The 26,422-nt window shown below is 40.4% G+C and overlaps 1 protein-coding gene and 1 pseudogene across 2 annotated transcripts in view; one reads left to right on the top strand and one right to left on the bottom strand.

Moving 5' to 3' along the window:
• The first annotated feature begins 3,452 nt into the window (after positions 1–3,452).
• The window catches only part of SPAG1 (sperm associated antigen 1), a 76,070-nt gene continuing 53,100 nt past the window's right edge, over positions 3,453–26,422 (top strand). The window contains exons 1-4 of one of the 2 annotated variants that reach the window (XM_032248057.1): positions 3,453–3,534; positions 7,741–7,882; positions 11,634–11,793; positions 22,717–22,842. In XM_032248057.1, the coding sequence (XP_032103948.1) occupies positions 7,743–7,882; positions 11,634–11,793; positions 22,717–22,842 (426 nt within the window). In that variant the 5' untranslated portion in view covers positions 3,453–3,534; positions 7,741–7,742. Of the gene's footprint in view, positions 3,535–3,892; positions 4,017–7,740; positions 7,883–11,633; positions 11,794–22,716; positions 22,843–26,422 lie in introns of those variants that run through there. The other variant, XM_032248068.1, reaches the window with a different exon arrangement.
• LOC116530109 lies at positions 10,729–11,432 on the bottom strand (annotated as a pseudogene).

Below are 26,422 nucleotides of genomic sequence, written 5' to 3'. Positions count from 1 at the left end.
CTAGAAACTAGAAGTAATTTTACCTCTTACCTACCTAGACAGTTTCAAGAAAAAAACTGACATAAAATTGCCTTAAAAACATTCTTTTGAATAGTGCTCTAAAATATGAAAATTAGTAAGCTTGAGCTTGATGTTAGCACATAATTTGGCACCCTATCAATGGCTTACTGACTGTGGACACACTGAAAAGCACTAAATGGAGATTTCAAATCCAGTCTTACTACTCAATGACTGGCCAATTCACTTGATTTCCTTTCAGTTTCATTATCAAAGTGGAGGAATTATGATTACAAGTAATCAATGGGCATATGGAGGTAACAGTACTTTAAGATAGCTATTGTAAGAGATTGGACTTATGAAAAATTAAAAAATGAAAGCTGGGCACAGTGGTTCAAACCTGTAATCCCAGCACTTTGGGAGGCCAAGGCGGGAGGATTGCTTGAGCTCAGGAGTTCAAGACCAGCCTGGCCAACATGGTGAAACTCCGTCTCTATTAAAAATACAACAAATTACTTGGGTATGGTGGTGTGTGCCTATAATCCCAGCTAATTGGGAGCCTGAGGCATAAGAATTGCTCGAACCCAGGAAGTGGATGTTGTGGTGACCCAAGATTGCACCACTGTACTCCAGACTGGGTGACAAGTTGCCTCATCATACATAATACACCCATGTCCTCACCCTTCCTTAGAATGAGTTCTGTGTTAGAAGTTTAGGTGGAGTGGTTATTTGAGCAGAGAGGACAGAAGGATGAGAAAGAACAACACTGAAATAGGGAAAACACTCCATGTAAAAGCTCTGGGGTGAAAAGTGAGATTAATCCTGTTCCCACTTCAGAATCAAGCCCATGTGACTCAAACTTCATGACAGGAGGGATAGTGGGAGAAGATGAGGTTGCAGAGGTGGACAGAAGAGGTCAGCTCACTTAGGGTGTTGTGATGGGAAGCCATTGGGACGGTAAGCAGGAGAGTGGCATGAAGAATTACTAGGCTGTTGTATGAGAATAGACTATATAGGACAGGTGGCAGCAAGGAAACGAGACCATCTGTAATAAGTAGAGGTAATGGTGGCTGGGCCAGGGCCGTAGTTGTGGAGGTAAGTATCTGGCTGTGAGTTACATTTTGAGATTGAGCCAATGGGACTTACTGATGGATTGGTTAGTAATTAAGAGATCAGTAAACAATACGGGCTTTGGTGCAAGGCTTTGGGTCCAAATACACACACCACCCCTTGTTATCTAGCTAAGTAACTTTACCAGGCCTCATTTTATCTCCTTGTTTCTTGGATGATATCTTCTTTTACCTCTGTGAAGATCACTAAAGTGATCATTTAAAAAAATTTTTTTTTTTTTTTTTTCATGAGACGGAGTTTCGCTCTTGCTACCCAGACTGGAGTGCAATGGCGCGATCTCGGCTCACCGCAACCTCCGCCTCCTGGGTTCAGGCAATTCTCCTGCCTCAGCCTCCTGAGTAGCTGGGATTACAGGCACGTGCCACCATGCCCAGCTAATTTTTTGTAGTTTTAGTAGAGACGGGGTTTCACCGTGTTGACCAGGATGGTCTCGATCTCTTGACCTCGTGATCCACCCACCTCGGCCTCCCACAGTGCTGGGATTGCAGGCGTGAGCCACCGCGCCCGGCCTAAAAAATTTTTTATCTTATAGAGCCAGCCTCTCACTATATTGCCCAGGCTGGTCTGAACTCCTGGGCTCAAGCAATGTGCCCGTCTTGGCCTCCCCAAGTGCTGGGATTACAGACATGAGCCACTGTGTCCTGCTGAGCATTAGAATTTTTGCCACTAACAGTGCTTGGTGGTAGACTGCAGGTCTGTAATTAAAGTGCAAAAAGGAAAGAGAAATACATTTACAGAACTGCTAGGCACTGTAAATAAACTTTGATGTTCATCTATTTTAACTAGTTTGAAATTATAAAACTGAAATTTCCAGACAACCGCTATTATTTTATTCATCTGAACTGTATTAATATTTTGTCTTATTCACCTTTTCATCCCTGTGCTTCGTATGGTGCCTGACTCATAACCATCACTCAGAAAATGAGGAATGCTTGAAAAGAGGGAATCTTGTCTTTTACTTTTTTTTTTTTTAAAGGGGAAGAGGTAAGTGAATCTTGATTGCAATGCACTCTGTACCAAGACCAACTAGGCCGTAGAGACCCCCACCCAGGCAGTGCTGAAGGAATTAAGAAGCAGACACCCAGATGGAACAGCAAAGTGGGATTGTCTGGAGGAACCAACAGTCTTCTGAGCTGAGAGCCTCAGAGGGCTGACAGCATTCTGGGCTGAAGGCCTCAAGCAGTGTCTCACATTATTTATTCTCTCTGAACAGGTGATTATTATTAACAAACAGGTGTTCTGTGTTTTCTCATAGAACCAACATAAACTAGATAGGCAGCTGGTGCCTGCTTACCACTGATCACAGACCAACTAGAAAGTATTCTCCACGAGCGACCCACGAGGGCCAGGTCACATGCCCTGTGCTTGAAGAATTGTTTTAACCGGTGTATGGTTTACATATACTGTCTTGCCACTTTAGAATGCCCCAAGTAGTTTTCCACTGGGGGTGGGGGGTGGATAGGTTTTCCTTGCCATCGTTCTTAGCAGACTATATTTTATCATACACTCAGCATTTCTCAACAACTCTGAAATTTTAATTACTTTTTGTAGTTAACTGGAGATTAATTTACTTAGCAGGGAATACAGCAGTCCAGGATAACAGAACAATAACAGCGTTTTAAAACATTTTATTTATGGGCCAGGTGTGTATGGTGGCTCACACCTGTAATCCCAGAACTTTGGCAAGCTGAGGAGGGCAGATCACTTGAGGTCAGGATTTCAAGACCAGCCTGGCCAACATGGTGAAATCCATCTCTACTAAATATACAAAAAAGCCAGGTGTGGTGGTGGGCTGTAATCCCAGCTACTCGGGAGGCTGAGGCACGAGGATCACTTAAACCTGGGAGGTGGAGGTTGCAGTGAGCCAAGATCATGCCACTGCACTCCAGCCTGGGCGACAGAGCAAGACTCTGCTTCCAAAAAAAAAACCAAATACATAAATAAAAAATAAAAATTTTATTTAAATTATTTTTTTTGTAGAGGCAGGCCCTCACTTTTTTGCCCAGGTTGGTCTCGAACTCCTGGCCTCAAGCCATCCTCCCGCTTGGGCTTCCCAAAGTGCTGGGATTACAGGCGTGAGCCCCTGTGCCTGGCCGATGCCAGCGTTTTAACTCTACAACAAATTGAAACTCAAACGAGAGGAAGGCGACCTCTCACACCAACTCTTCTGCTCAAATGATCCTCTGCCAATGAAGGCGGCGAAGGGTGAACCCGGGGCCATTGGGCAGATCTGCGCGACAGCGGGTCGGGGCGTGGCAGAGGCCTAATCCCCGCCCCGGCCGCGACCAACAGGCCCTGTCGCCTCTGGCTCGGGGCCGGGCGACCCGCCCCTCCCTCATCACCTGCGGCGCAGCCGGAGCTGGTGAAGCGACCGCGACCTCCCGGACGCGGGGCGCGGAGAAGCAGGTGAGTGCCTGTGTGTACCTGCGGGCCGGGAACAGAGGACGTGCCGCGTGTCAGTCCTTCTCTCCCGGAGCGGGGGCAAGAGGCTGTGGGGGGAGGCGAAGGGGCGGTGGGCGGCGAGGGAGAGGGAGCGGTGGGGTGGACGTACTTCCCGGCCTGGGAGCACACGGGCTTTCCAGGCCGCGGGGGACGGTGTCGGGTGTCGGGGCGCGGTGGCAACGCTGGAGTTCCCGGGTCCACCGGCGCACTCAGCCCTGGTGACCCAAGCCAGGGCGCTGGGGAGAGATCAGAGACCGTTGCGGCGGGGCTGTGGGGCCCCCGGGTCCCGGCGCCGCTGTACACAGAAACCGTTGCTACGGCTGAGGATGCCGTTTCTTTTTGGTCTCTGTCTGCAGGGGGCGCTCGGCCCTGTGGAGGAAAGAGGGTGCCTCGGTGGGAGAGACCCAGCTTTTCGCGTTACTAGGCCAGCGCAATTTGCACTGGAGGTATTACTAAACTGGCCACGAAATATGGGAGGTGGGTGTGGATCAGGATGATGGAGCAATTAAATCCAGCTAGGACCGAAGATTTTCCCAATTCGAGACAAAGACTTTGCGAACAGAGGTGGAAGAGTTCTGACGTATTGTATAACTTGTTTTTTGAACTTGGGATGGACATTCGGTAATCTTGAGAAGTTGTATCCTACATAAAGAAAGAAAAAAAAGCATGGTAGTTTTCAAAAAGGATTCTCAGAGAGACTTGGTCCACAGGGAGTGAGCTCTCCCAATTGACTGTTCAGTTTTAGAGCCAACTCCTTGTTGTACTCTTTCTCTGTTCTCACTACTGCACTTGACTAGTCTTTAAAACAAAAAGATTCTCAGAAATGTTAAAACGGTGTTCAGAATGAAATTCATTTGATTAGGTAAGAGATGGCTCTGTCATATGTTTTTAATCATATTTTATTGAAATCATAAAATCTCAGGGGTTGCAAAATACCTTCAATTCAGGATAATCTATTTTAATCCCATAACATGTCTTCCACCAAAGATCCCCCAGCTCTTTGGAAAAATTCTCTTAGGGCAACCCATTCTATTCTGGGTAGCATCAATAATTTACAAGTTCATCATCTTGCTTTCCCGTAACTTCTACCCCTTAAGGTTATCCTTGTCATGGGAGCCATTCATCAATAGGCCCTGCAGGTATGGTGTGAAAGCCACATCTAATTTCTCAGCTGGATCTCATCCTGAAGTCTAAGAACTGTCATCTATATCTTACACCTAAGTCAAAGCCGGCAGGAATTTGGAGAAGTGGACAGTGTCCTCTTTTTCTGCAGAGGTCTAATATAAGACCAGACACCCAGAGGGTTGAAAAGAAATACTTCAATGAATTAGACCCATTGCTGCTTCTTGGTTTATTGTTTGTTTGTTTTTGAGATGGAGTCTTGCTCCGTCACCCAGGCTGGAGTGCAGTGGCACAATCTCAGCTCACTGCAACCTCCACCTCCAGGGTTCAAGTAATTCTCCTGCCTCAGCCTCCCATGTAGCTGGGATTACAGGCGCCCGCCACCATGCCTTGCTAATTTTTGTATTTTTAGTAGAGATGGGGTTTTACCATCTTGGCCAGGCTGGTCTTGAACTCCTGACCTTGTGATCCATCCACCCTGGTCTCCCAAAGTGCTGGGATTACAGGCGTGAGCCACTGCGCCTGGCCGCTACTTCTTGTTTTTAAAATTATTGTCCAATAGGGTTTAGTGCAGTGTTTTTTTGTTTTTTTTTTTTCTTTTTTTTTAAGCGTTGATAGTCCCAATTCAATTGAATTCAGCAAATGTTTCTGAAGGGGTATAGGCACTGTTTATTATGTTAGCCCTGGAGCTATGAGGATAAATAAAGTGAGCTCTTTCACAATCTAGAAAGAAAGACAAATAAAACATAATTCAAATATGTGCTAAGAGAGAGGTATGCACAGGGCCCGGCGCGGTAGCTTACACCTGTAATCCCACCTGGGAGGCCAATGCGGGCGGATCATTTGAGATCAGGAGTTCAAGACCAGCCTGGCCAACATGGTGAAACCCTGTCTCTACTAAAACTACAAAAATTAGCTGGGTGTGGTGGCGCATGCCTGTAATCCCAGCTACTCGAGAGGTTGAAGCAGGAGAATTGCTTGAATCCAGGAGGAGGAGGTTACAGTGAGCTGAAATTGTGTCACTGCACTCCAGCCAGGGTGACAGAGTGAGACTCCATCTCAAAAAAAAAAAAAAAAAAAAAAAAAAAAAAAAGGTATATACAGAGTGCCCTTAGAACACAGTTCTGGGAGCTGTTCATGGCTGAGAGTGGTAGGAAGAAGGAGGAGGCAGGGAGTGCGGAAAAGGATTGTGTAAGGAAAGTTACAGACAGGATGTTATTTATGTTTGTGGTGAATCACAAAGGATGATTGGGATGTTAACAAACAGCTAAAGTAGCAGAAGATCATTCAAAATTAACATTTAAAAATCTTAAAAAGCAGTTTGGGCACCACAACCTGCTCTGTCATTGTATTCCAGCTTTGCTTAAGTGAAGATTAAGTGAGGTAATCCACGTATGGGACACAGTAATTTCACTCCATAAATGTTAACTACTGTTATCAGGGATAGGGAATTCAAAATGAAGAGGCTTCTTGGGGGAAAAATCCTCTACCTTCCATTTTTTTTTTTCTGTTTTAGATGACGACCCACTCTTGTTCTGTTGCCTAGGCTGTAGTGCAGTGGCGCAATCTCGGCTCACTGTAACCTCCACCTCCCAGGTTCAAGCAATTCTCCTGCCTCAGCTTCCTGAGTAGTTGGGATTATAGGTGCCTGCCACCACTTCCAGCTAATTTTTGTATTTTTAGTAAGGATGGGGTTTCATCATGTTGGTCAGGCTGGTCTTGAACTCCTGGCCTCGTGATCCTCCTGCCTCGGCCTCCCAAAGTGCTGGGTTTATAGGCATAAGCCACTGCGCCCGGCCTCTACCTTCTTTTCTACAGAAGTACCTAGATGGACTGGGATCACAGCTCTTTGGGAGGCCGAGGCAGGAGGATCACTTGAGCCCAGGAGTTTGAGACCAGCCTGGGAACAAGGCAAAACCCCATCTCTACAAAAAAAAGAAAATTAAGAAAAATTAGCTGGGAGTCGTGGCACGGTGTCTGTAGTCCCAGCTACTTAGGAGGCTGAGGTAGGAGGATCACTTGGGTCCAGAAGGCCAGGCTGTAGTGAGCCACAATTGCACCACTGCATTTCAGCCTGGGTGACAGAGTGACACCATCTCAAAAACCAAAACAAAACAAAACCAAACACTCCACCTCCTTTCATACAGAAGTACCTATGTGGCAGGCCAGTTCTCACTACCCTAGGCCTCCATAACAACTGTTTCAGTACTGTGTATTTAAGTTAAATATTAAAAGCCAGTGCTCTTATACAAAGGCTGGGATATAACAAAAGCCCACCAAGAGTTTTACTGAGGCCTTTCCTGGGCCTCAAAGCATGACAAAATAACAAAGGAAGTTTTAGGAGGACGCATTTAGGATTAAAGAAGTTTTATTGTGGGTCTGAAGAAACTCCCCAGACCTCCACAAACAAGTTTATCAAGGGAGGGTGTTGGGCTGAAGGAACTCCCCAAACCTCTGTGATTTAGCTGGAGACAAGGTAAGGGTAATAGCCCCAGCACCTGGACCTATTTAAATAAATTTACTGAGACTCTAGAGGAAGGTCTTCAGGACTCAGACCTTAGTTACAGATTAAGAGCAGTTAATCTCATATGTCTTTAGATAAATGCACACTTACACATAGACAAATATATAGCTTAGAAGGTATATCAGCTCTGGAAAACTTTGTAATCTTGAGTTCGTCTGGCGATAATTTCCAGGCCTTCTCCCTATAACTGGTTGCAGAAATAAATACTCTCTTCCTCCTCAGTTCATCTGCATCTCATTACTGGACCATGAAAACTAGCAGGCCAACCCTCAGTTTGGTCTGGGAATACCTAGGTGGGACAGGCACAATGGGGCTCATGCTTGTAATACCAGCAGTTTGGGAGGCTGAAGCAGGAGGATTGATTGAGGCCAGATGTTAGAGACCAGCCTGGGCAATATAGACCCTGTCTCTACAAAAAAAAATTTAAATTAAAAAAATACAAAGAAGTATCTACATGGTTACTACTATCTAAATTGAGTATTATTTGTACATTAGATTAATGACTTTTTAATATTGTATTTCAGCTATGACCACCAAAGATTATCCATCGCTGTGGGGCTTTGGAACAACAAAAGCATTTAAAATTCCCATTGAACATCTGGATTTCAAATACATTGAAAAATGTTCAGATGTTAAACATCTGGAAAAAATTCTTTGTGTGCTCAGGTAAGCATTTAAAAATCATTTCATATTTTAGTATGACAACTTTAATTATCTTGTTGCCTTCTAAAAGTAAAAGCTACATTAGAAATATTGCAGAAGGCCGGGTACAGTGGCTCACGCCCGTAATCCCAGAGCTTTCGGAGGCTGAGGCGGGTGGATCATGAGGTCAGGAGATCGAGGCCATCCCGGCCAACATGGTGAAACCCCCATCTCTACTAAAATACAAAAAATTAGCCAGGTGTGGCAGCATGAGTCTGTAGTCCCAGCTACTCAGGAGGCTGGGGCAAGGGAATTGCTTGAAACTGGGCGGTGGAGGTTGCAGTGAGCCAAGATCTCTCGTCACTGCACTCCAGCCTGGTGACAGAGCAAGACTCCATCTTAAAAAAAAAAAAAAAAAGAAAAAAGAAATATTGCAGAAAATTCTCAAATATTGAGATTGTTGTTTTTGACCATGCAAGGTAGGTCCCAAAATAGTGGTTTTGATTCTGTGGTTAGTTTGGAGAGTTCCACCTACGTCTACTGCCAGCATGAGACTTAGGCTAATTAGTATCCAGGAGAGCATTTTTCTTGCCTTCTCTACATTTTCTAGGAGAAAGTAAAGTAGCTGTGAAAACAGCTGTTAGGGTGGGGTGTGGTGGCTCATGCCTGTAACCCCAGCACTTTGGGAGGCCGAAGCAGGCGGATCATTTGAGCTCGGGAGTTCGAGACCAGCCTGGGCAGCAGAGTGAAATCCTATTTCTACAAAAAAATACAAAAATTATCTGAGCCTGTAGTCCCAGCTACTCAGAAGGCTGAGGTGGGAGGAGTGCTTGGGCCTTAGAGGCTTTAGTGATCCCTGGTTGTGCCACTGCACTCTAGCCTCCAGCCTGGGTGACAGAGTCTCAACAAAAACCAAAAGCTGTTAGAAGCTAAGCTTATCTCACCAGCCTAGGCTGATCAAGTTATTTGGCACTTTCCCACTTCATATCACCTGACAACAAAGGAGGGTGACCCACTGCACACTGATTACATGGAGGGTGGTGGGGAGGCCTGAAGGTAGTAACAGAAGGCAGGGAATTAGGGCCTTTTCAGGGTAGAGCCTCATTCTAGTGACTGTCCAACTGAAAATACATCAAATGTGGTTGTGAAAAACACACATTTGAGGGTCCTATTCCCAGTGATTCTGCTTTAAGAAATCTGGGGTACGGCCCGGGAACATGTGAAGCTGGCTGATTGATATGCAGGTGTTTGAGGAACCCACTTAAGAAACACCACTGTCCTGAGGAGTACCAACCTGTGACACCTTTTTGGGTTTTTTTTTTTTTTTTTTTTTTTTTTAAGACTGGATTGCACTATGTTGCCCAGGCTGATGTCAAACTCCTCCTGCTTTGGCCTCCCAAAGAGTTGAGGCCTCTTTTGGATCTCTTGAACTATTTTCCTTTGGAGACCAGAGTTCGATTGCAGAAGATGCTTGTGGAGCATGAGCTACTTTCCAGGACATCTAGTATTCCTATTGCTCTGGGTGGCTCTTATTTCTCTATCCCTCCTTATCACTGGGTTCTTTCCTTTTTCTCTTTCATCACCTTTGGCTTCCTGTTTTCCTTGTTGGTCCCCAGCCAAATGCTGATGTAATGACATCATCATTTTTGGAATGGAAAGTAAAAAATCAATAATATCAATTGTTCCTCCCCCTTTTTTTTTTTAGCAGAATATTATCATGTTTGCTTGGCCAAGGACTGATAAATAAAAATAAAAAGTTTATTGGATGAAACAGTTGGAAAGCTACAGTTATAATAATATTGGTTCCAAGAAATTCTATGAATAGTCTAATTCAGTTATAATGTATTGAACTTTGAATTGTTTTTTAAAATTTAATTTGGAAATAAAATTTGTTTATATTTTTCTAGAAATGTAAGAGCGAACAGACCTACAAGAGAATGGAAAAAGACTGATTTTTCTTAAAAATAACAGGAACAGATGTCTCCATTTTACTCTCTAAGGAAGGAATTCTGTTCCTTGAGTGGTTGAATTTCAGGGTGTTTTGTTTAAGCTGTTTATCTGCCATTTTCTTCCTACCTCTTTGAAAAAAAAATTAAACTGTAAACAGAAACTCTTTGTTAAAAGGAAGCCCAAATTCTCTTTCTGCCAGTCACTAATATTGAACTTAAGAGTTTAATATCATGTACAAAATGAACATATGAACATACATGTGTTGAAGAGAGGAGAAAATATTCAGCTTTTTTAGATTAAAATTTTGGTTTTTTTGGTTGATATTAAACAAATTTATATGATACACAAGGTTTGAAACATAAATGATAAAAATTTTTCTTTTTTTTTTTTTTTTTGAGACAGAGTCTTGTTCTGTCACCCAGGCTAGAGTGCAGTGGCAACATCTTGGCTCACTGCAACCTCTGCCTTCTGGGTTCAAGTGATTCTCCTGCCTCAGCTTCCTGAATAGCTGAGATTACAGCTGCCTGCCACCATGACTGGCTAATATTGGTACTTTTAGTAGAGACCCGGTTTCACCATGTTGGCCAGGCTGTTCTCGAACTCTTGACCTCAAGTGATCCTCCTGCCTCAGCCTCCCAAAGTGCTAGGAATACAGGCCTGGGTTATAGTGCCTAGCCTGATAAAAATTAAATATAGTTAACTATTCATTGATATTTATTGACTTCATCATAAGCTATGTATTTAAAAACCAAACTATGAGTCTGCAAACCAGATGCTATCAAGCAAATTGCCATTCATGATCCGTAATTCTTTTTATATTTTTAACTCAAACATGTAAGATTCAGTAAATTTTAATGTTTCAAATGTTTTCCAATAAATTATTTATTTATTTATTAAAATTATTTATTTCCAATAAATAATTTTCCAAAAAATTATCAGAAGCTCTCAGTTATGAAACAGTCGGATAATCCATTTACCCCAAATGAACTACCTGTTTGTGTGTGAGGTAGCAATCTTCTGTAACTGTAGTACCCTTCATTCATAAGCATTCTTTCTTCACATGAGGAGTACAGACAACAAAAAGGGACAGATGAGTCACCCTTCATTATTCATTGACTCTTGGTGTTTTCATAGTGTGTTAAATGCCTGATTTCAATTTTTCAACAACAAAAAATACCAGTATTTATTCTGAAAGGTAATTGTATGTTCCATGCAGCTGATATTAACAACTTCCATCATGATCTCTGGGAATAATTTGCAGTTCTGAATTATGTTTTAGAAAAACATTTCCAGTGGTCTGTGCAGGATTTGTTCCATTCCATCATTGGTAATAACTGCACTTACTGCAGCAGGAACTTGAAATTCTTCTGTTGCAAACTTTAAGACTGCTGTGAAAGGTGTACTTTCAGGAACAGTACAGCAGCCTCGGGTCAGACGTCAGCATGATCTTAAAGGAAACCTTCGAAATGGTGGTGCCAGGATGAACTAGAACCCATGTCAACTCCACAGAGTAGCCCCATTTCCACAGGGCCGGGGACCACCCTGCCCCACTCAGCCTTATTCCATTTTTAAAGTGTGTGATGAAAATTGGTTTCTTTGGAGTTCCTTTTTTTTCTTCATTGTATCATTCCATAGATTAGCAGGTGAAAATGGAGAATGTGCGGGTTTAGGAAGGAGACTGGGCAGCCAACAGTCCAGCTTTCAACGTTGTGCAGCCCCTGAGATCTCCACAGAACCTCTGGGCTCCATGGAACATAGCTTGCAGACTGCTGGTCTACATGATCCTAAATAAGGTGCTAACTCTAAAACTTACTTTTTTTTTAAGGTCTGGTGAGGAAGGATATTATCCTGAACTTACAGAATTTTGTGAAAAGCACCTTCGAGCCTTGGCTCCTGAAAGTAGAGCTTTGAGGAAAGATAAACCAGCAGCAACAGCAGCCAGTTTTACAGCTGAAGAATGGGAAAAAATTGATGGTGATATAAAGGTATAGAGTAATACCAATTTTCTGTAGATATTGTTGAGACATTGCATATATGCTTACTTCACTTATCTGAAATCCTCAGCTTCTTGTTTGTCAGTAAAGGGCTTTTTAGTGGCACTTAGGCAGGATTGGTCACTTTTTACACCTGGGGAACATTGCAAATTTGTGTGTGTCTGCACGTCCATACAGGTGTGTATTTAAATTGGCTGAATAATATTCTGTCCTATTTTTTAAAAACCTATGATTTGATCAGCTTCAATAAATAGTGCTGTATAAACAAACATGTTTGTTTGTGATTTATTTATTTATTTTGAGACAGAGTCTTGCTTTGTTGCCCAGATTGGAGGGCAGTGGTGATATCTCGGCTCACTGCAACCTCTGCCTCCCAGGTTCAAATGCTTCTCCCGCCTCAGCCTCCAGAGTGGTTGGGATTACAGGTGGCTGCCACCACACCCAGCTAATTTTTGTAATTTTAGTAGAGATGAGGTTTCACCATGTTACCCAGACTGTTCTCGAACTCCTGACCTCAGATGATCTACCCACCTTGGCCTCCCAAAGTGCTGGGATTTATAATTTTTTTGCACCTCCCTGATTATTTCCTCAGGATAAATAATTAGAATTCAAATTGCTTGGCAGGTGTGGTCACTTATACCACCTGTAATCCCAGCACTTTGGGAGGCTGAAGCAGAAGGATCACTTCAGGCCAGGAGTTTGAGACCATCCCGGGCAATGTAGTCAGAGCTGTTTCTACAAAAATTAGCTGGACGTGGTGGCAGGTGCCTGTAGTCCCAGCCATTCAGGAGGCTGAGACAGGAGGATCGCTTTATCCTGGGAGATTGAGGCTGCAGTGAGCTGTGATGGTGCCACTGCACTCTGGCCTGGAAGACAGAGTGAAACCCTGTCTAAAAAAATAAAAAACAAGAGAGAGATACAAAACTTTAAATTGTTTGATCAAAGGATTTGAATGTTTTTAAGGCTTTTCAAACATATTTCTATGTTCTCTGAAAAGTTGTACCTTCATACACCACCCTCAACGGTATGTAAGAATGTCCAAGCCAGGTGCAGTGGTGTGTGCCTGTAGTCCCAGTTACCCAGGGAGGATTGCTTGAACCCAAGACTTTGAGGCCAGCCTAGACAATACAGAGAGACCTGATATCTTTATTTAAAAAAAAAAAAAGAGAGAGAGAGAATGATGCCCATTTTTGGGTATTCTTAGCTGGATACTGTAATCATTTTTAGACAATTGAATAGTAGAAAAAAATGGTAGTACAGTAATCCTTTCATATCTTTGGAGCATACATTCCAAGACCCCCCCATGGATGCCTAAAACTGCAGATAGTACTGAAGCCTAAATATACTGTGTTTTTCCTATATATACATATCTATGATAAAGTTTAACTTATAAATTAGGCACAGTAAGAGATTAACAATAACTAAAAAACAACAAGCATAACAACATACTGTTTTAAGAGTTATGTGAATATGAGCTCTCTCTCTTTCTCTCAAAATACCTTACTATATTTTACTCACCTATTTTTCGACTGCAGTTGACTGTGGGTAACTGACACCACAGAAAGCAAAATTACAGGTAAGGACAGGGCTATCGTAGCATATTTTTTGATTACTAATAGAGTTATTTTTCATGGATCTGTCACTTAAATTTCTTCTTAAATATTTACAGACTTCTTTTAATCAATTTTATTGAGGTATAATTTACATTCCATAAAAATTACCTGCTTTGTAATGTACATTTCACTGAGTTTTGACAAATGGATATGATACAGAACATTTCCATCGCCTCTAAAAGTTTTCTCTTGCCCACCTGTGGTCAGTGTAGACCCACTGCCTGGTACATGGCAACCACAATAGTTTTGCCTTTTTAGACTTGCATTTAAATCTTATCATACAGTATGTTATCGAGTGCCTGCGTGTCTTCTTTCACTTATATAATGCTTTTGAGATTCATCTATGCTGTTCCATATGTCCATAGTTCACTCCTTTGAGTTACTGAGTAGTATTGAATTGTATGAATACCCTATAGTTTGTTTACCCACTTACCTTTGATAAGACCCCCAGTGGATGCCTAAAACCTACTTAATACTGAGTCTTAAATATACTATGTTTAAACTGCCAAAATGTTTTCCAACGTGGCTATACCATTGTGTGGTCCTGAACAGCAATATATAAAATTTCCAGCTGCTTTACATCCTGGTCAGCACACAGTATGGTCAGTTTTGTTAGTTTTAGCCATCCTACCAGGTATCTTATTATGGTTTTAATTTGCATATCTCTAATGCCTAAGATACTGTCTTTTCACGTAACTTCTATTGTGAAGTGTCTTTAAATCCTTTGCCTGCTAAAAAAATAAATTTCATTGTTTGTGTTCTTATTATTGAGTTGCCAAATATTTGTTCTTTATTAGAGGTATTGCTCCGTTGCCCAGGCTGGAATGCATTGGTACCATCATGGCTCACTGCGGCCTTGACCTCCCAGACTCAAGAGATGCTCCCACTTCTGCCTCCAGAGTAGCTGGGACCACACATCTGTACCACCATGCCTGGCTAATTTTTTTTTAAATTGTTTGCAGCAACTGGGTTTCACTGTGTTGTCCAGGCTATTCTTGAACTCCTGAGCTCAAATGATCCTGCTGCTTTGGCCCCTCAAAGAGCTGGGATTACAGGCATGAGCCACTGTGCCTAGCCATCTTTTCAATTTATTTTTAACACTATCTTTGGAAGAGTAAAAGTTTTAACTTTTGATGAAATCCTTTTTTGTACGTTGTTGGGGATTTTGTGTTTTATCTAAGAAATCTTTATTTAATAGGACCTCTAAGTTTTCTCCCAGAAAGTTTGTAGTTTTAACTCTTACATCTAGGTCTATAATCAGTTTTAATTTTCATATTGGTGTTTGAACAAAAAGTGTTCAAGCACCGTTTAATAAAATATTATCTTTGAATTTCTTGGTACCATTGTCAAAAATCAGTTGACAAAAGCTGGGTGTGGTAGCACATGCCTGTAGTCCCAGCTACTCATGAGGCTGAGATGAGGGAATCACTTGAGCCCAGGAGTTTTAGGCTATCATGCACTATTTCCAAGCCTGTAAATAGCTGCTTAACTCAAGGCTAGACAACATAGCAAGACCTCATCTCTAAAAAATCTCTTTAAAAAAATCAATCGGGCTGAGCACAGTGGCTCACACCTGTAATTCCAGCACTTTGGGAGGCTAAGGTGGGTGGATCACTTGAGGTCAGGAGTTCAACACCAGCCTGGCCAACATGATAAAACCTCATCTCTACTAAATACTAAAAGTTAGCTGGGTATGGTGGCATGTGCCTGTAGTCCCAGCTACTCAGGAGGCTGAGGCACAAGAATTGCTTGAACCCAGAAGGCAGAGGTTTCAGTGAGCTGAGATGGCACCACTATACTCCAGCCTGGACAACAGAGCAAGACTGTCTCAAAAAAGAAAAAAGAATCAATTTCCAGCCTGGACAACAGAGCAAGACTGTCTCAAAAAAGAAAAAAGAATCAATTGACCTTATGTGTGGGTCTATTTCTGACTCCCTCAGTTATGTTTCATTATTTTTAATATTTATTTTATGTTCTTTGATGAGCAAGGCTACTCCATAAGCAGTCTATTTTAAATGTCCATCTTTGCTCCATTACCATCTTGTCTTGATTGTAATAGTTTTACAGTAACTCTTGAAATCTTACTGTAATAAGAGGCTGGAGGTAGTGCAAGTCTTCCACTTTTATTCTTTTTAAAAGTTGTTTTGGCTATCCTATGTCTTTTGCTTATTACCAAATAACTTGCTTGTGTTTGGATTGGGATTATGTTGAATTTATGGATCAATTTTGGAAGAACTGACATTTTAACAATACTGGGGTTTCAGATCCATGAACATTTTATATTTCTTCATTCATTTAAGTCTTCAATTTTTTTTTACAGCAATGTCTTATAGTTTTGAGAATATAGTTCTTGTATATTTTTGCTAAACTTATTCCTAAGCATTACATATAGCTCAGGCTATTGTAAATGTTAATATTTTTGTAATTTCAATTTTTTGCTCAACCTGTCACCTCAGTTATGAAATTTTGTTTTTTTCATTGTAGTGAAATACATATTACATAAAAATCATTATCTTAACCAGTTTTAAGTGTACAGTTCAATAGTGTTAAGCATATTCACATGGTCATGCAACCACTCTTCAGAACTTTTTCATCCTGCAGAACAAATGCTATACTCATTAAACAACTCCCCATTATTTTTCCCTGTTCCCCTATGCCCTAGAAACCATCATTCTATTTCTGTTCCTATAAGTTTGTCTACTCTAGACACCTAATTTTAATTTCAATTTTTAATTATGCAAGTTTGTATTTATCTGATTGCTTTTTCATACTGACTTCATTTCCTGAAATTTTGTTAAATTCATGGATTAGTTCTAGGAATGTTTGTGTAGATTTATTGGATTTTCTACCTGCAAGATCATGCCATCTGTGAAAAATGAGAGATTTGCTTCTTTTCCAGTCTGCTATTTATTTATTTTTTACTTGCCTTATTGAATTGTCTAGAACCTCTAGTACAGTGTTCAGCAGAAGTGGTAAGAGCAGGTATCCTTGCCTATTTTCCAATCTTACAGGGAAATCATTCTGCCTTTCACTGTGAAATACAATGTTAGCTTTAAATTTTGTGTAGATGCCCTTTATTAAGTTGAAGGAGTTTCCTTCTGTTCCTTGTTTGATGAGAATTTTTATCATGAATGGGGTTTGAACTTTGTAAAATGCTTTTTCTACATTTGAACAGATTATTTTCTTTGTAGCCTGTTAATAGGTTATGTAGATTGTTTTTAAATATTACACCAACCTTACATTCCAGGATAAACTCTACTTGGTCATTATATATCTTTTACAAATATATTCCTGGATTTGATTTGCTGAAATTTTGTGAAGTATTTTTGTGTCTATGATCATGAGAGATACTGGTCAATAGTTTTATTTTCCTGTAATGCCATTGTCTGGTTTTGGTAGCGGGATAATGCTGGCCTCATAGGAGGAGTTGGGAAGTATTTTCTCTTCTTCTGTTTTCTATAAAAGTTGGTATAGAATTGCTATTATTTCTTTCTGAAATGTTTAATTCAATTCACTGTTAATGCTGTATAATCCTGGGGTTTTCTTTGTAGGAAAGATTTTAACTGTGAATTCAATTTTTCAAATAAATACAAGGCTATTCAGGTTATCTTTACAGCTTTCTTTCTGAACAGCTTCCTCCTCTTTGGCACTTTTCCCCGGAATCCTCACAGTCTTCGCCTCCCTAAGCTGCAAACTCTGTCTGCTGAATTCATTGAGACCACAGGGTTCTGTCTGAGTACCTTTCCTGTGCTGCAGCCTGGAAACTGTAGACAGTGAGTTGGAGCAAATATAAGGCTCACCTCATTTATTCCCCCTGGTGTCAAGAATCACTGTCCTGTGCCACCTGTTGTCTAGTGTCTGAACACCATCACTCCATATATTTTACTCCGTTTTCTAGAATTTAGGCAAGAGGGTAAATCCAGTCTCTGACTCCATTAGGCCACAAGAAGACCCTTTACTGATTTTTCTTTTCTTTTTTTTTTTTGTCTGAGAAGGAGTCTCACTTTATTACCCAGGCTGGAATGCAGTGATTCAATCTTGGCTCACTGCAACCTCTGCCTCCCAGGTCTCAAGTGATTCTCCTGCTTCAGCCTCCTGAGTAGCTGGGATTACAGGCGCGTACCACCATGCCCAGCTGATTTTTGTGATTTTTCTATTAATAAGTTTCTCATTGTTTTGTAAGAGTTCTGTACTGTATATTGCAAATTTTCCTCTAGCTTGTTGTTTACCTTTTAAATGTCATGTGTGGTGTATTTTATTTTTTAAAATGTTTATGTAATCACATAAAATTTTATCCTCAATTTTATTCTTTAAGATCTTTTCATCAGCTTTTATAGCTAGGAAGGTTTTCTCTCTACCAGATATATATTTACTTATATTTTCTCAGAGTTTCTTCACAGTTTTATTTTGCTTAAGAAATTATTTTTGGGCTGGGCATGAGTGGCTCATGCTTGTAATCCCAGCACTTTGGGAGGCCAAGACAGGTGGATCACCTGAGGTCAGGAGTTGAAGATAAGCCTGGCCAGCATGGTGAAACTCTGTCTCTACTAAAAATACAATCAGCCAGGCATGGTGGTGGACACCTATAATCCCAGGTACTCCAGAGGCTGAGGCATGAGAGAATCACTTGAACCCAGGAGGTGGAGGTTGTAGTGAGCCAAGATCACACCCCTATACTCCAGCCTGGGAGACAGAGCTAGACTCTGTCTAAAAAAAAAAAAAGAAAAAAATATATAAAAAGCAGATTCTAGAGAACCAGTTTTTTGGTTTACTGTATTTTATTCATATATTTCTGGAGTTGAAAACAATTTTAAAACATCTAGAAACAATGTCGAGGTATATGTATTCTGTAACTTAAAATGCTGCTTTTTAAATGTTCAGCCTTTTCATTTTATTGGCTTGAGTTCAAAAATACAACTAATCTACCAGTCAAAAATAGCACTTTATGCCCAGACATTTTGGCCTTGTTTTCAGGATGTCGATAGCTTGATTTTAGTTGAAGAGCCTACTTTTTCCCTGTTGTGTGTCTTTGCTCTTCTTGACCACTTCTTTTTTTTTCTTTTGCGATGGGATCTTGCTCTGTCACCCAGGCTGGAGTGCAGTGGCAGAATCATAGCTCACTACAGTCTTGAACTCTTGGGCTCAAGTGATCCTCCTGCCTCATCCTCCCAAGTAGCTGGGATTACAGGCATTCACCACCACACTCAGCTAATTTTTTTTTGTAGAGACTGGGGTCTTGCTATGTTGCCAAGGCTGGGCTAGAACTCCTGTTGGCCACTTCGTGAGTTAGTCTCCCATTCACTTGCCTTTGTTTCACACTGTTTGCCACTTGTCCCCTTTTCTCCATTCTTTCTTGCTTCCTTCCTTCTCCATAAATCTTCCTCTTGTCTTTTACCTTTCTCACCTTACAGTATTGCTTTTCTTTTTCTTCTCATATTTCTCCTCTTTGCCCCTTTTCACCCTCCCTGCTTTCTATACAGATAGGTCAGATAAATTTAGTTGTTTTTCTTTTGCTGTATCCAAGTGCTTTTAAGAGTGTCTAACAAATGTCTAACAAATGTTAGAACCCTCGATACATCTTTTCTGAATTATAAGTAATAAAATTTCACAGATAATCTCTTATTCAATTTTTTTTCTGGCACCTGTCACAATTCCAATTAATAAACATTAAGAAGTTATTATATGTCAGACACTGAATCACAAAGATGAAATTAAGACATAGGCCCTGCCCTCAAGGAATTTACAGTATAAGAAGAGAGACTAACAATAGATGGCTTTTAAATCTTTATGCTAATGTATTATGGAGGAGAAGCACTTTTAGCCCAACTAAAAAGTTCTGGAAAATCTGGGAAAAGAATGATGAATAAGGTCTTGCACGATAAAAGTAGGAAGGGTGACAACAATGTGTATATATTTAACAAGACTGAACTGTAGACTTAAAAATGGTTAAGATAGCAGATTTTATTATCCCGTACATATTTACCATAATTTAAAATAAAAAGTAGGAAATGTGTTCTGGATAGTGAGAATGACAGGATCACATCGTCTTAAAAACTGACTTATAGAGAACTATGGTAAATATAGTTGACTCTTAAATAACACAAGGAGTTAGCGGCACTGTCTCCCTACACAGTCAAAATCTACTTACAACTTTTGACTCCCCCAAAACTTAACTACTGATAGTCTATTGTTGACTGAAAGCCTTGCCAATAACATACAGTTAATTAACATATATTTTGTATGTTATACAGATTATATACTGTATTCTTACAATAAAGTAAGCTAGAGAAAAGAAAATCATAATGAAGAGACGATATATTTACTATGCATTAAGTGAAAGTGGATCATCATAAAGGTCTTTATCCTCATCATCATCACATTAAGTAGGCTGAGGACAAGGAGGCGCAGGAGGGGTTGGTTTTGCTGTCTCAAGCATGGCAGAGATGGAAGAGGTGGAGGAGATGAAAGGAGAGGCAGGTGCACTTGGTGTAACTTTATAGAAAATATCATAATTTGTCTGACTTTTGCTTTTTCATTTCTCTAAAAATGTTACTATATGGTGCCAATTCTTCCACCATTTGTTTTAGCTTTAGCACCCATATCACAGAGGGTAGATGTTGTGAAAGAAGTCAAAAACAGTCTTGAGTAATCAGAGCCCTTCTGCCAGATTGTCTAATGTCCGTTTGTTTTCTGGCATTGCTGCTTCTCTGTCTTCTCATTGTCTTGCACTGGTTCAGAAGCCCTTATCTTCATGAAGTCATCTTCCGTTCATTACTGTGGTATGGTGTTTGCACTTGAATTTCTACAACATCCATATCTTGAAACTTTTTTTGACATATTCATGATCTCTTTTATGATTTTCTTGATTTGCTCTATTGTAAATTCTATAAAATCCTGGACAACATCTGGGCAATTTTTTTGTAGCAGGGATTTATTGTTTCACGGCTTTTTTTTTTTTCTTAGAGATAGGGGTCTTGCCATGTTGCCAGGGCTGGAATGCAGTGGCTATTGACAGGCAGGGTCACAGAGCACAGTACAGCCTCCAGCTCTTGATCTTAAGCAATCCTCTTGCCTCAGCCTCCTGAGTAGCTGGGGCTACAGGTGCATGTGCCACCACTCCTGGCTTAATGGCTTTTTCTATAATAATGATGGCATCTTCAATGGTATAATCATTCTAGACATTTATGATGTTCTATCACGGTTCTCTTCTGTAGTATTGATAATCCTTTCCATAGAGTAGGGCATGTAATGAAGTCCTTAAAGGTCTTTGTGACCCCCGGATCTTGAGGTTGAATTAGAGACGTTGTGTTTGGGAATAAGTAGACCACTTGACCCCTTTGGTCTTGAACTCATGGGGTTCTGGGTGGCCTGCGACATTGTCCAACATCAAAAGAACTTTAAAAAATAGTCCCTTAGTGGCAAGGTACATCCTGACATCAGGAACAAAGCAGTGATGGAACCAATCCAGAAAAAGTGTTCTTGAACAGACCTTCTTGTACAGCCAAAAGACTGGCAGCTGGTATCTATCTTTTCCCCTCAAGGATTGAAGGTTCGCAGCATTATAGATAAGGTCAGTCTTGATCATAAACCCAACTGCATTTGCACAAATAGTAGAATTTCCCTATCCCTTCTTGCCTTAAATCCTGGTGCTTGCTTCTGTCCCTTACTAATAAATATCCTTTGTGGCATTTTTTCTCCCCCAGAATACAGCACTTTTGTCTACACTAAAAACCTATTCAGGCAGATATTATTTCTCTTTAGTGATTTTCTCAGTGGCATCTGGAAACTTGTCTGCTGCCTTTTAGTTGGCAGAAGCTGCTTTTCCTGTTCTCTTAATATTTTAAAAGCCAAACCTCCTTCTAAAATTCAAACCATCATTTGCTGGCATTCAATTCTTCAGCTTTAAAGATCCATCATCTTCCTTTTGCTTTAAGTTGTAATATGATGACTTTACTTTTTCTGGAATTATATTAGAGTCTATAGGAATGTCTTTCTATTTTTTTTTTTTTTGTTTGTTTCTATTTTTGAGACTGAGTCTTGCTCTATCACCCAGGCTGGAGTGCAGTGGCACAATCTCGGCTCACTGCAACCTCCGCACACAGGTTCAAGCAATTCTCATGCCTCAGCCTCCCTAGTAGCTAAGATTACAGGCACCTGCCACCACACCTGGCTAATTTTGTATTTTTAGTGGAGATGGGGGTTTTACTATTTTGGCCAGGCTGGTCTGGAACTCCTGACCTCAAGTGATCCACCCACTTTGGCCTCCCAAAGTGCTGGGATTACAGGCATGAGCCACCATGCCCAGTCAGGAATATCTTTCTTACATCAATCTTGCTCCCACATGAAGGCTGCATTTTTAATACAAGATAAAAAAGCATTTCACAAGGAGTGCAGTCTTTGCACCTGATGGTGTAGCTGCAGTGATGCAACGATGGGCTCATTAATTTTCTTTTCTTTCTTTTCTTTTTTCTTTTTTTTTTTTTTTTTTACGATGGTCCTTAAGCTGGATTCATCTATTTTGAAATGGTGGGCAACTGTAGCTGAAGATCTTAATCTCTGGCACATATCAAGCAATTCAATTTTTCTTGTAAAATCATGTGTTTTCTCTGCTTCTTGGGAGCACTTCCAGGATCACTAGTGACACTTTGTATGGATGTCATGGTGTTATTTAAGGTTTACAGTATTGCACTAAACATCATAAAAATATGTGAGAACTGTGAGAGATCACTTTTTATGGCAAGATGCAATTTACTGGCGAGACAAACTGCTCATGAAGAAATGACTAGTGAGTGTCACAAGGCATTTTAAGCAGATACTTATAACTCTTCAGCTTACCACAATAGCAACAGGAGGTGGCTGTGAAATTATTATAGTATTATAGTGTGTACTACAGTCAGTTTTATGCAGTTAGGATTTAATACTGTATCTTTATGTCTTTTACATTTCTCTTTACTGTGAGTGGTGCCATTTATGGTCTGTAAGTGTGTAAGTTTTGATTAGTTTTAACTTTTTATAATTGGTGTATATTTTATGGTAGTAAATGATAAAGTAGTATCTATATATATTTTATGCATTCATTAAATGCCTAACTTTATCTTAATTTTTTAATATTTCTAGTTCATCTGTTTTTTCAAATTATCATAAATCTCCAAAAATTTTTCCAATATTTTTACTGAAAAAAATCCACATATAAGTGGACCCATGCAGTTCAAACTTGTATTGTTCAAGGGTCAACTCTAGTTCTTTCTTATACTTGGTTAATTATTTCAAAGTATATATTTACCTTTTTCTCTATTCTCAGAGTTGGGTATCAGAAATTAAGAAAGAAGAATATAAAATGTACTTTCATGAAACCGAGACATTTCCGGCAATGAAAGATAATTTGCCTCCAGTTCGTGGTTCAAACAGCTGTCTTCATGTTGGCAAAGTAGGTCTTTTTGATATCTTTGTGGGTGGAAGTGGGAGAGGATTGTCGTTGTTTATTAAGGGGCAATCTCAGTTTAATTGGAACAGCCTATGTGTGATGTCCTCTAGGAGAGTCGGGAGGTTTTTCAGCTGGCTGGGAACTACTTTAATAGGTTGTATCTCATTACTTGGAGATTAAAATGAAACAGTTTTTTTCTTTGAAGTCTTGTACCTTGGGTTTATTTACACACACATACCCTGTCTCTTCTGTCCAGTTTTGATGAGAGCAAAAGGTCTGATTCAGTGTGTGAAAATTTCAGGGAACAATTGTATATATCCAGTAGGGCTACAGAGGATATATCATATTCCATAATTTAATTATGGATTTAAAATAGTAAACAGATACTTTCAGTACTCATAAATGTCATTCCTCTATTTAGTGCATGTTGTTTTCCCCTTATGCCCATTTCTCTGTGGATGGTCCCTATTTTGTCACATAGACCTCTCCTTTTTAATCCATGGGTTCCATAGAGAAGGGGCCTGTTAAAGTTCCAGGCTCATTCTATTTAACTTTAGATTGAAACTGGGGTTCCTGGCATCCATATGACCCTGTAATTTCTCAGGTGACTCCCCAAGTCTTTTCATTCTAGGTTAACTCATTCTTGTTATTCTCATCTTTTCTTTGAATCAATTTTATTTTAAAAATATCCATGGCTCTTTATCACTCTGCTCCGTGATAATTTGCCTTCTTGGATCTTTGTATTCCTCATTAGGAATTATGCAGGTAGCTGGGGTGCACGATAATCCGGTGAGGATGCCACTATCTGCAACCAATGAAATTGTATTTATTGAATAGTCGGCCAGGCACGGTGGCTCACGCCTATAATCTCAGCATTTTGGGAGGCCGAGGCAAGTGGATTACTTGAGGCCAGGAGTTTGAGACCAGCATGGCCAACGTGGTGAAACCCCATCTCTACTAAAAATACAAAAACATTAGCCAGGCATGGTGGCATGTGCCTGTAATCCCAGCTTCTTGAGAGGCTGAGGCACAAGAATTGCTTAAACCCAGGAGGTGGAGATTGCAGTGAGCTGAGATCGTGCCACTGGCCTCTAGTCTGGGCGACACAGCAAAATTCTGTCTTGAAAAAAAAAGGCCATGCCCAGTGGCTCACATCTGTAATTCCAATACTTTGGGAAGCCGAGGCAGGCAGATCACTTGAAGTCAAGAGTTCAAGGCCAGCCTGACCAATATGGTGAACCCTGTCTCTACTAAAAATTCAAAAATTTTTAGCTGGCACCTTAATCCCAGCTACTGGGGAGGCTGAGGCAGGGAATTGCTTGAACCCGGGGGGCGGAGGTTGCAGTGAACTGAGGTCGTACCACTGCACTCCATCCAGCCTGGGTGATAGAGTGAGACTCCATCTCAAAAAAAAAAAAAAATATAAAAGTCCCTGTGTACTAAGACTTTGCTCTGAAAATATAACAATATAACTACAAATAATACTTGGTCATTGCCCTGAAAGAGCAATGGGTAGACAGACTAGTGGTATAGTATGGTCTAGGAAACCCTTGAAGTTCCAGAGATTCTTCCAGGGGGTCCAGAAAGTCAGTGCTATTTTGAAAATAATACTAATGCTTTGTCCTTGTCACTATGTTGGTATTTGCACTGAGGATAAAGCTGTTGTTGCCTTAATGTGAAGCAGGGTGGGCAGCACACTGTACATACAGTAAAAATAAATTCCCATTTTACTTAATACCTTTGATAAAATAATAGAATGTTTACTTTGTTAGATCTTGAACATCAAGGATATGTCCTTTTAGTATTTTGTGTGATAAAGTTAGAAGTATGCAGAAAGCATTTCCCTACATAGTGAAATAAGATGGTTATGATATGATGCATAGTCATGTTTTCCTGGAATGCTGTTTTTACTTGAAATAATGGCTGACAAACTATCATTATTCAGACTTGGGAATTTGGCAGGAATTTTGTTGAAAGTGAATGAAGGAGGCCTATCACTTTAAGGAAAACAACTCACAGTATTTGTTGCCAGTAATAAAATCTGAGCTTTCAAGTGCAAATTAGGGCCAGGCAAGGGGGTGGGGGGGGGCAGTGGTTCATGGCTGTAATCCCAGTACTTTGGGAGGCCAAGGCGGGTGGATCATTGAGCCCAGGAGTTCAAGGCCTGGGCAATGTAGCAAGACCCCATCTCTACAAAACTTTTTTTTTTTAATTAGCCTGGTGTGATGTCACGTGCCTGTAGTTCTAGTTCCAGCTACTCAGGAGACTGAGGTAAGACGATTGCTAGAACCCTGGAGGCCAAGGCTGCAGTGAGCCATGATGGTACCACTGTACTTCAGTCTGGGGAACAGAGCAAGACCCTGTCTCTAAAAGCAAAGTGCAAATTAGGGCTTTAGGTATTAAATATTTCATATAATGTCTAATAATTTAGATATTATGTGTTTCTCAAATACCTGCTTGTGACAGAAAATAGCCCTTAAGGGAGATACTTGTCAGAGGACAAAATTACAACAAATTTCAAAATCTGATTGGCTTCTATTAACAATTCATGAATCAGGATGACACCTCCTCTAAAAATTTAGAAAATGTGCTCCAATGGCCATGGCAGAACACCTGGTTTTTATAAGGTAGCTTGAGCAGGGACAAGGAATACAAAAAGTAGACCATTTAACAACAGGTTACTCTGCATTACTTTCCTTATAAAGGTTAAAGAAGAGATTTGGCTATTATCTCTGTCTCTTGATTTCTCCAGTCAGATAAGCAACTTAGTTTTGCTTTGGTTATGTGGAACTTTAGCACTAGTGACTACATTTTAGATTAGTCTGTTGGGGCCTAGTGCAGGAGCTTAGTCCAAATCAGTGACCTCCTATAAATTTTATTTAACATGTTTGAAAGTCTTTTATGATGCATTCCATGCAGATATTAACAAATTATGATTTTTTTAATTGTATAATGAAATGTGTGAATATTTGGAAGACCTGTATAACTCCAGTGACCAATAATTTTGAAGAGTGTGAGAGCATCGTTGTAGAAAATAAAAAGTTCCTCTTCAAAGTTTCCCTTCTTGTTAAAGAATAAATAATAAATATTAGAAATAATAGTTTCTTTTATAGACTAACTTCCTTCAAATCCTTCTTGCTTTTTGCTAATAACTTTTTGTTAAGCCCTATCCTACATAGCTGTTAGATGTAAAGAAATGAGTACATTCTATGTCCTTGTACTTTAACCAAGATATTTGTTCTGGACATGCTCAGGTATGTCCCAGCTCGCAGCCTATGCCCCTTCCTTATTTGGAAATGTTACTACTTTTCTAAGTTCTTTCACAAGCAACTTACTCTTTTCCTTTGTTCTCCATTGCTCTTACCTATTTAGGAAAGTTTTAAGTTGTTAGCCAATCAGGTTTAGCTTAGACTGCGAGGTCCAGCTCCAACCAACGAAGATAGGACACAGTGGTAAGAACCCAATGCATAAGCAATAAATATTTCTGCCTTTCCTTTGTTCATTGAGCTCCTGTGGCAAGATTGCTGATCAGTAGCAACCTTTCTGCAGAAAGTAAAATTATCTTGCTGAGAAAATTCTTTGT

The sequence above is a fragment of the Sapajus apella genome, unplaced genomic scaffold (assembly GCF_009761245.1).
Source record: "Sapajus apella isolate SASKATOON/1434 unplaced genomic scaffold, GSC_monkey_1.0 scaffold3, whole genome shotgun sequence".
Taxonomy (NCBI): Eukaryota; Metazoa; Chordata; class Mammalia; order Primates; family Cebidae; genus Sapajus; species Sapajus apella.
Note: the sequence above shows the minus strand (reverse complement) of the source record. Positions and strands in the feature narration are given on the sequence as shown.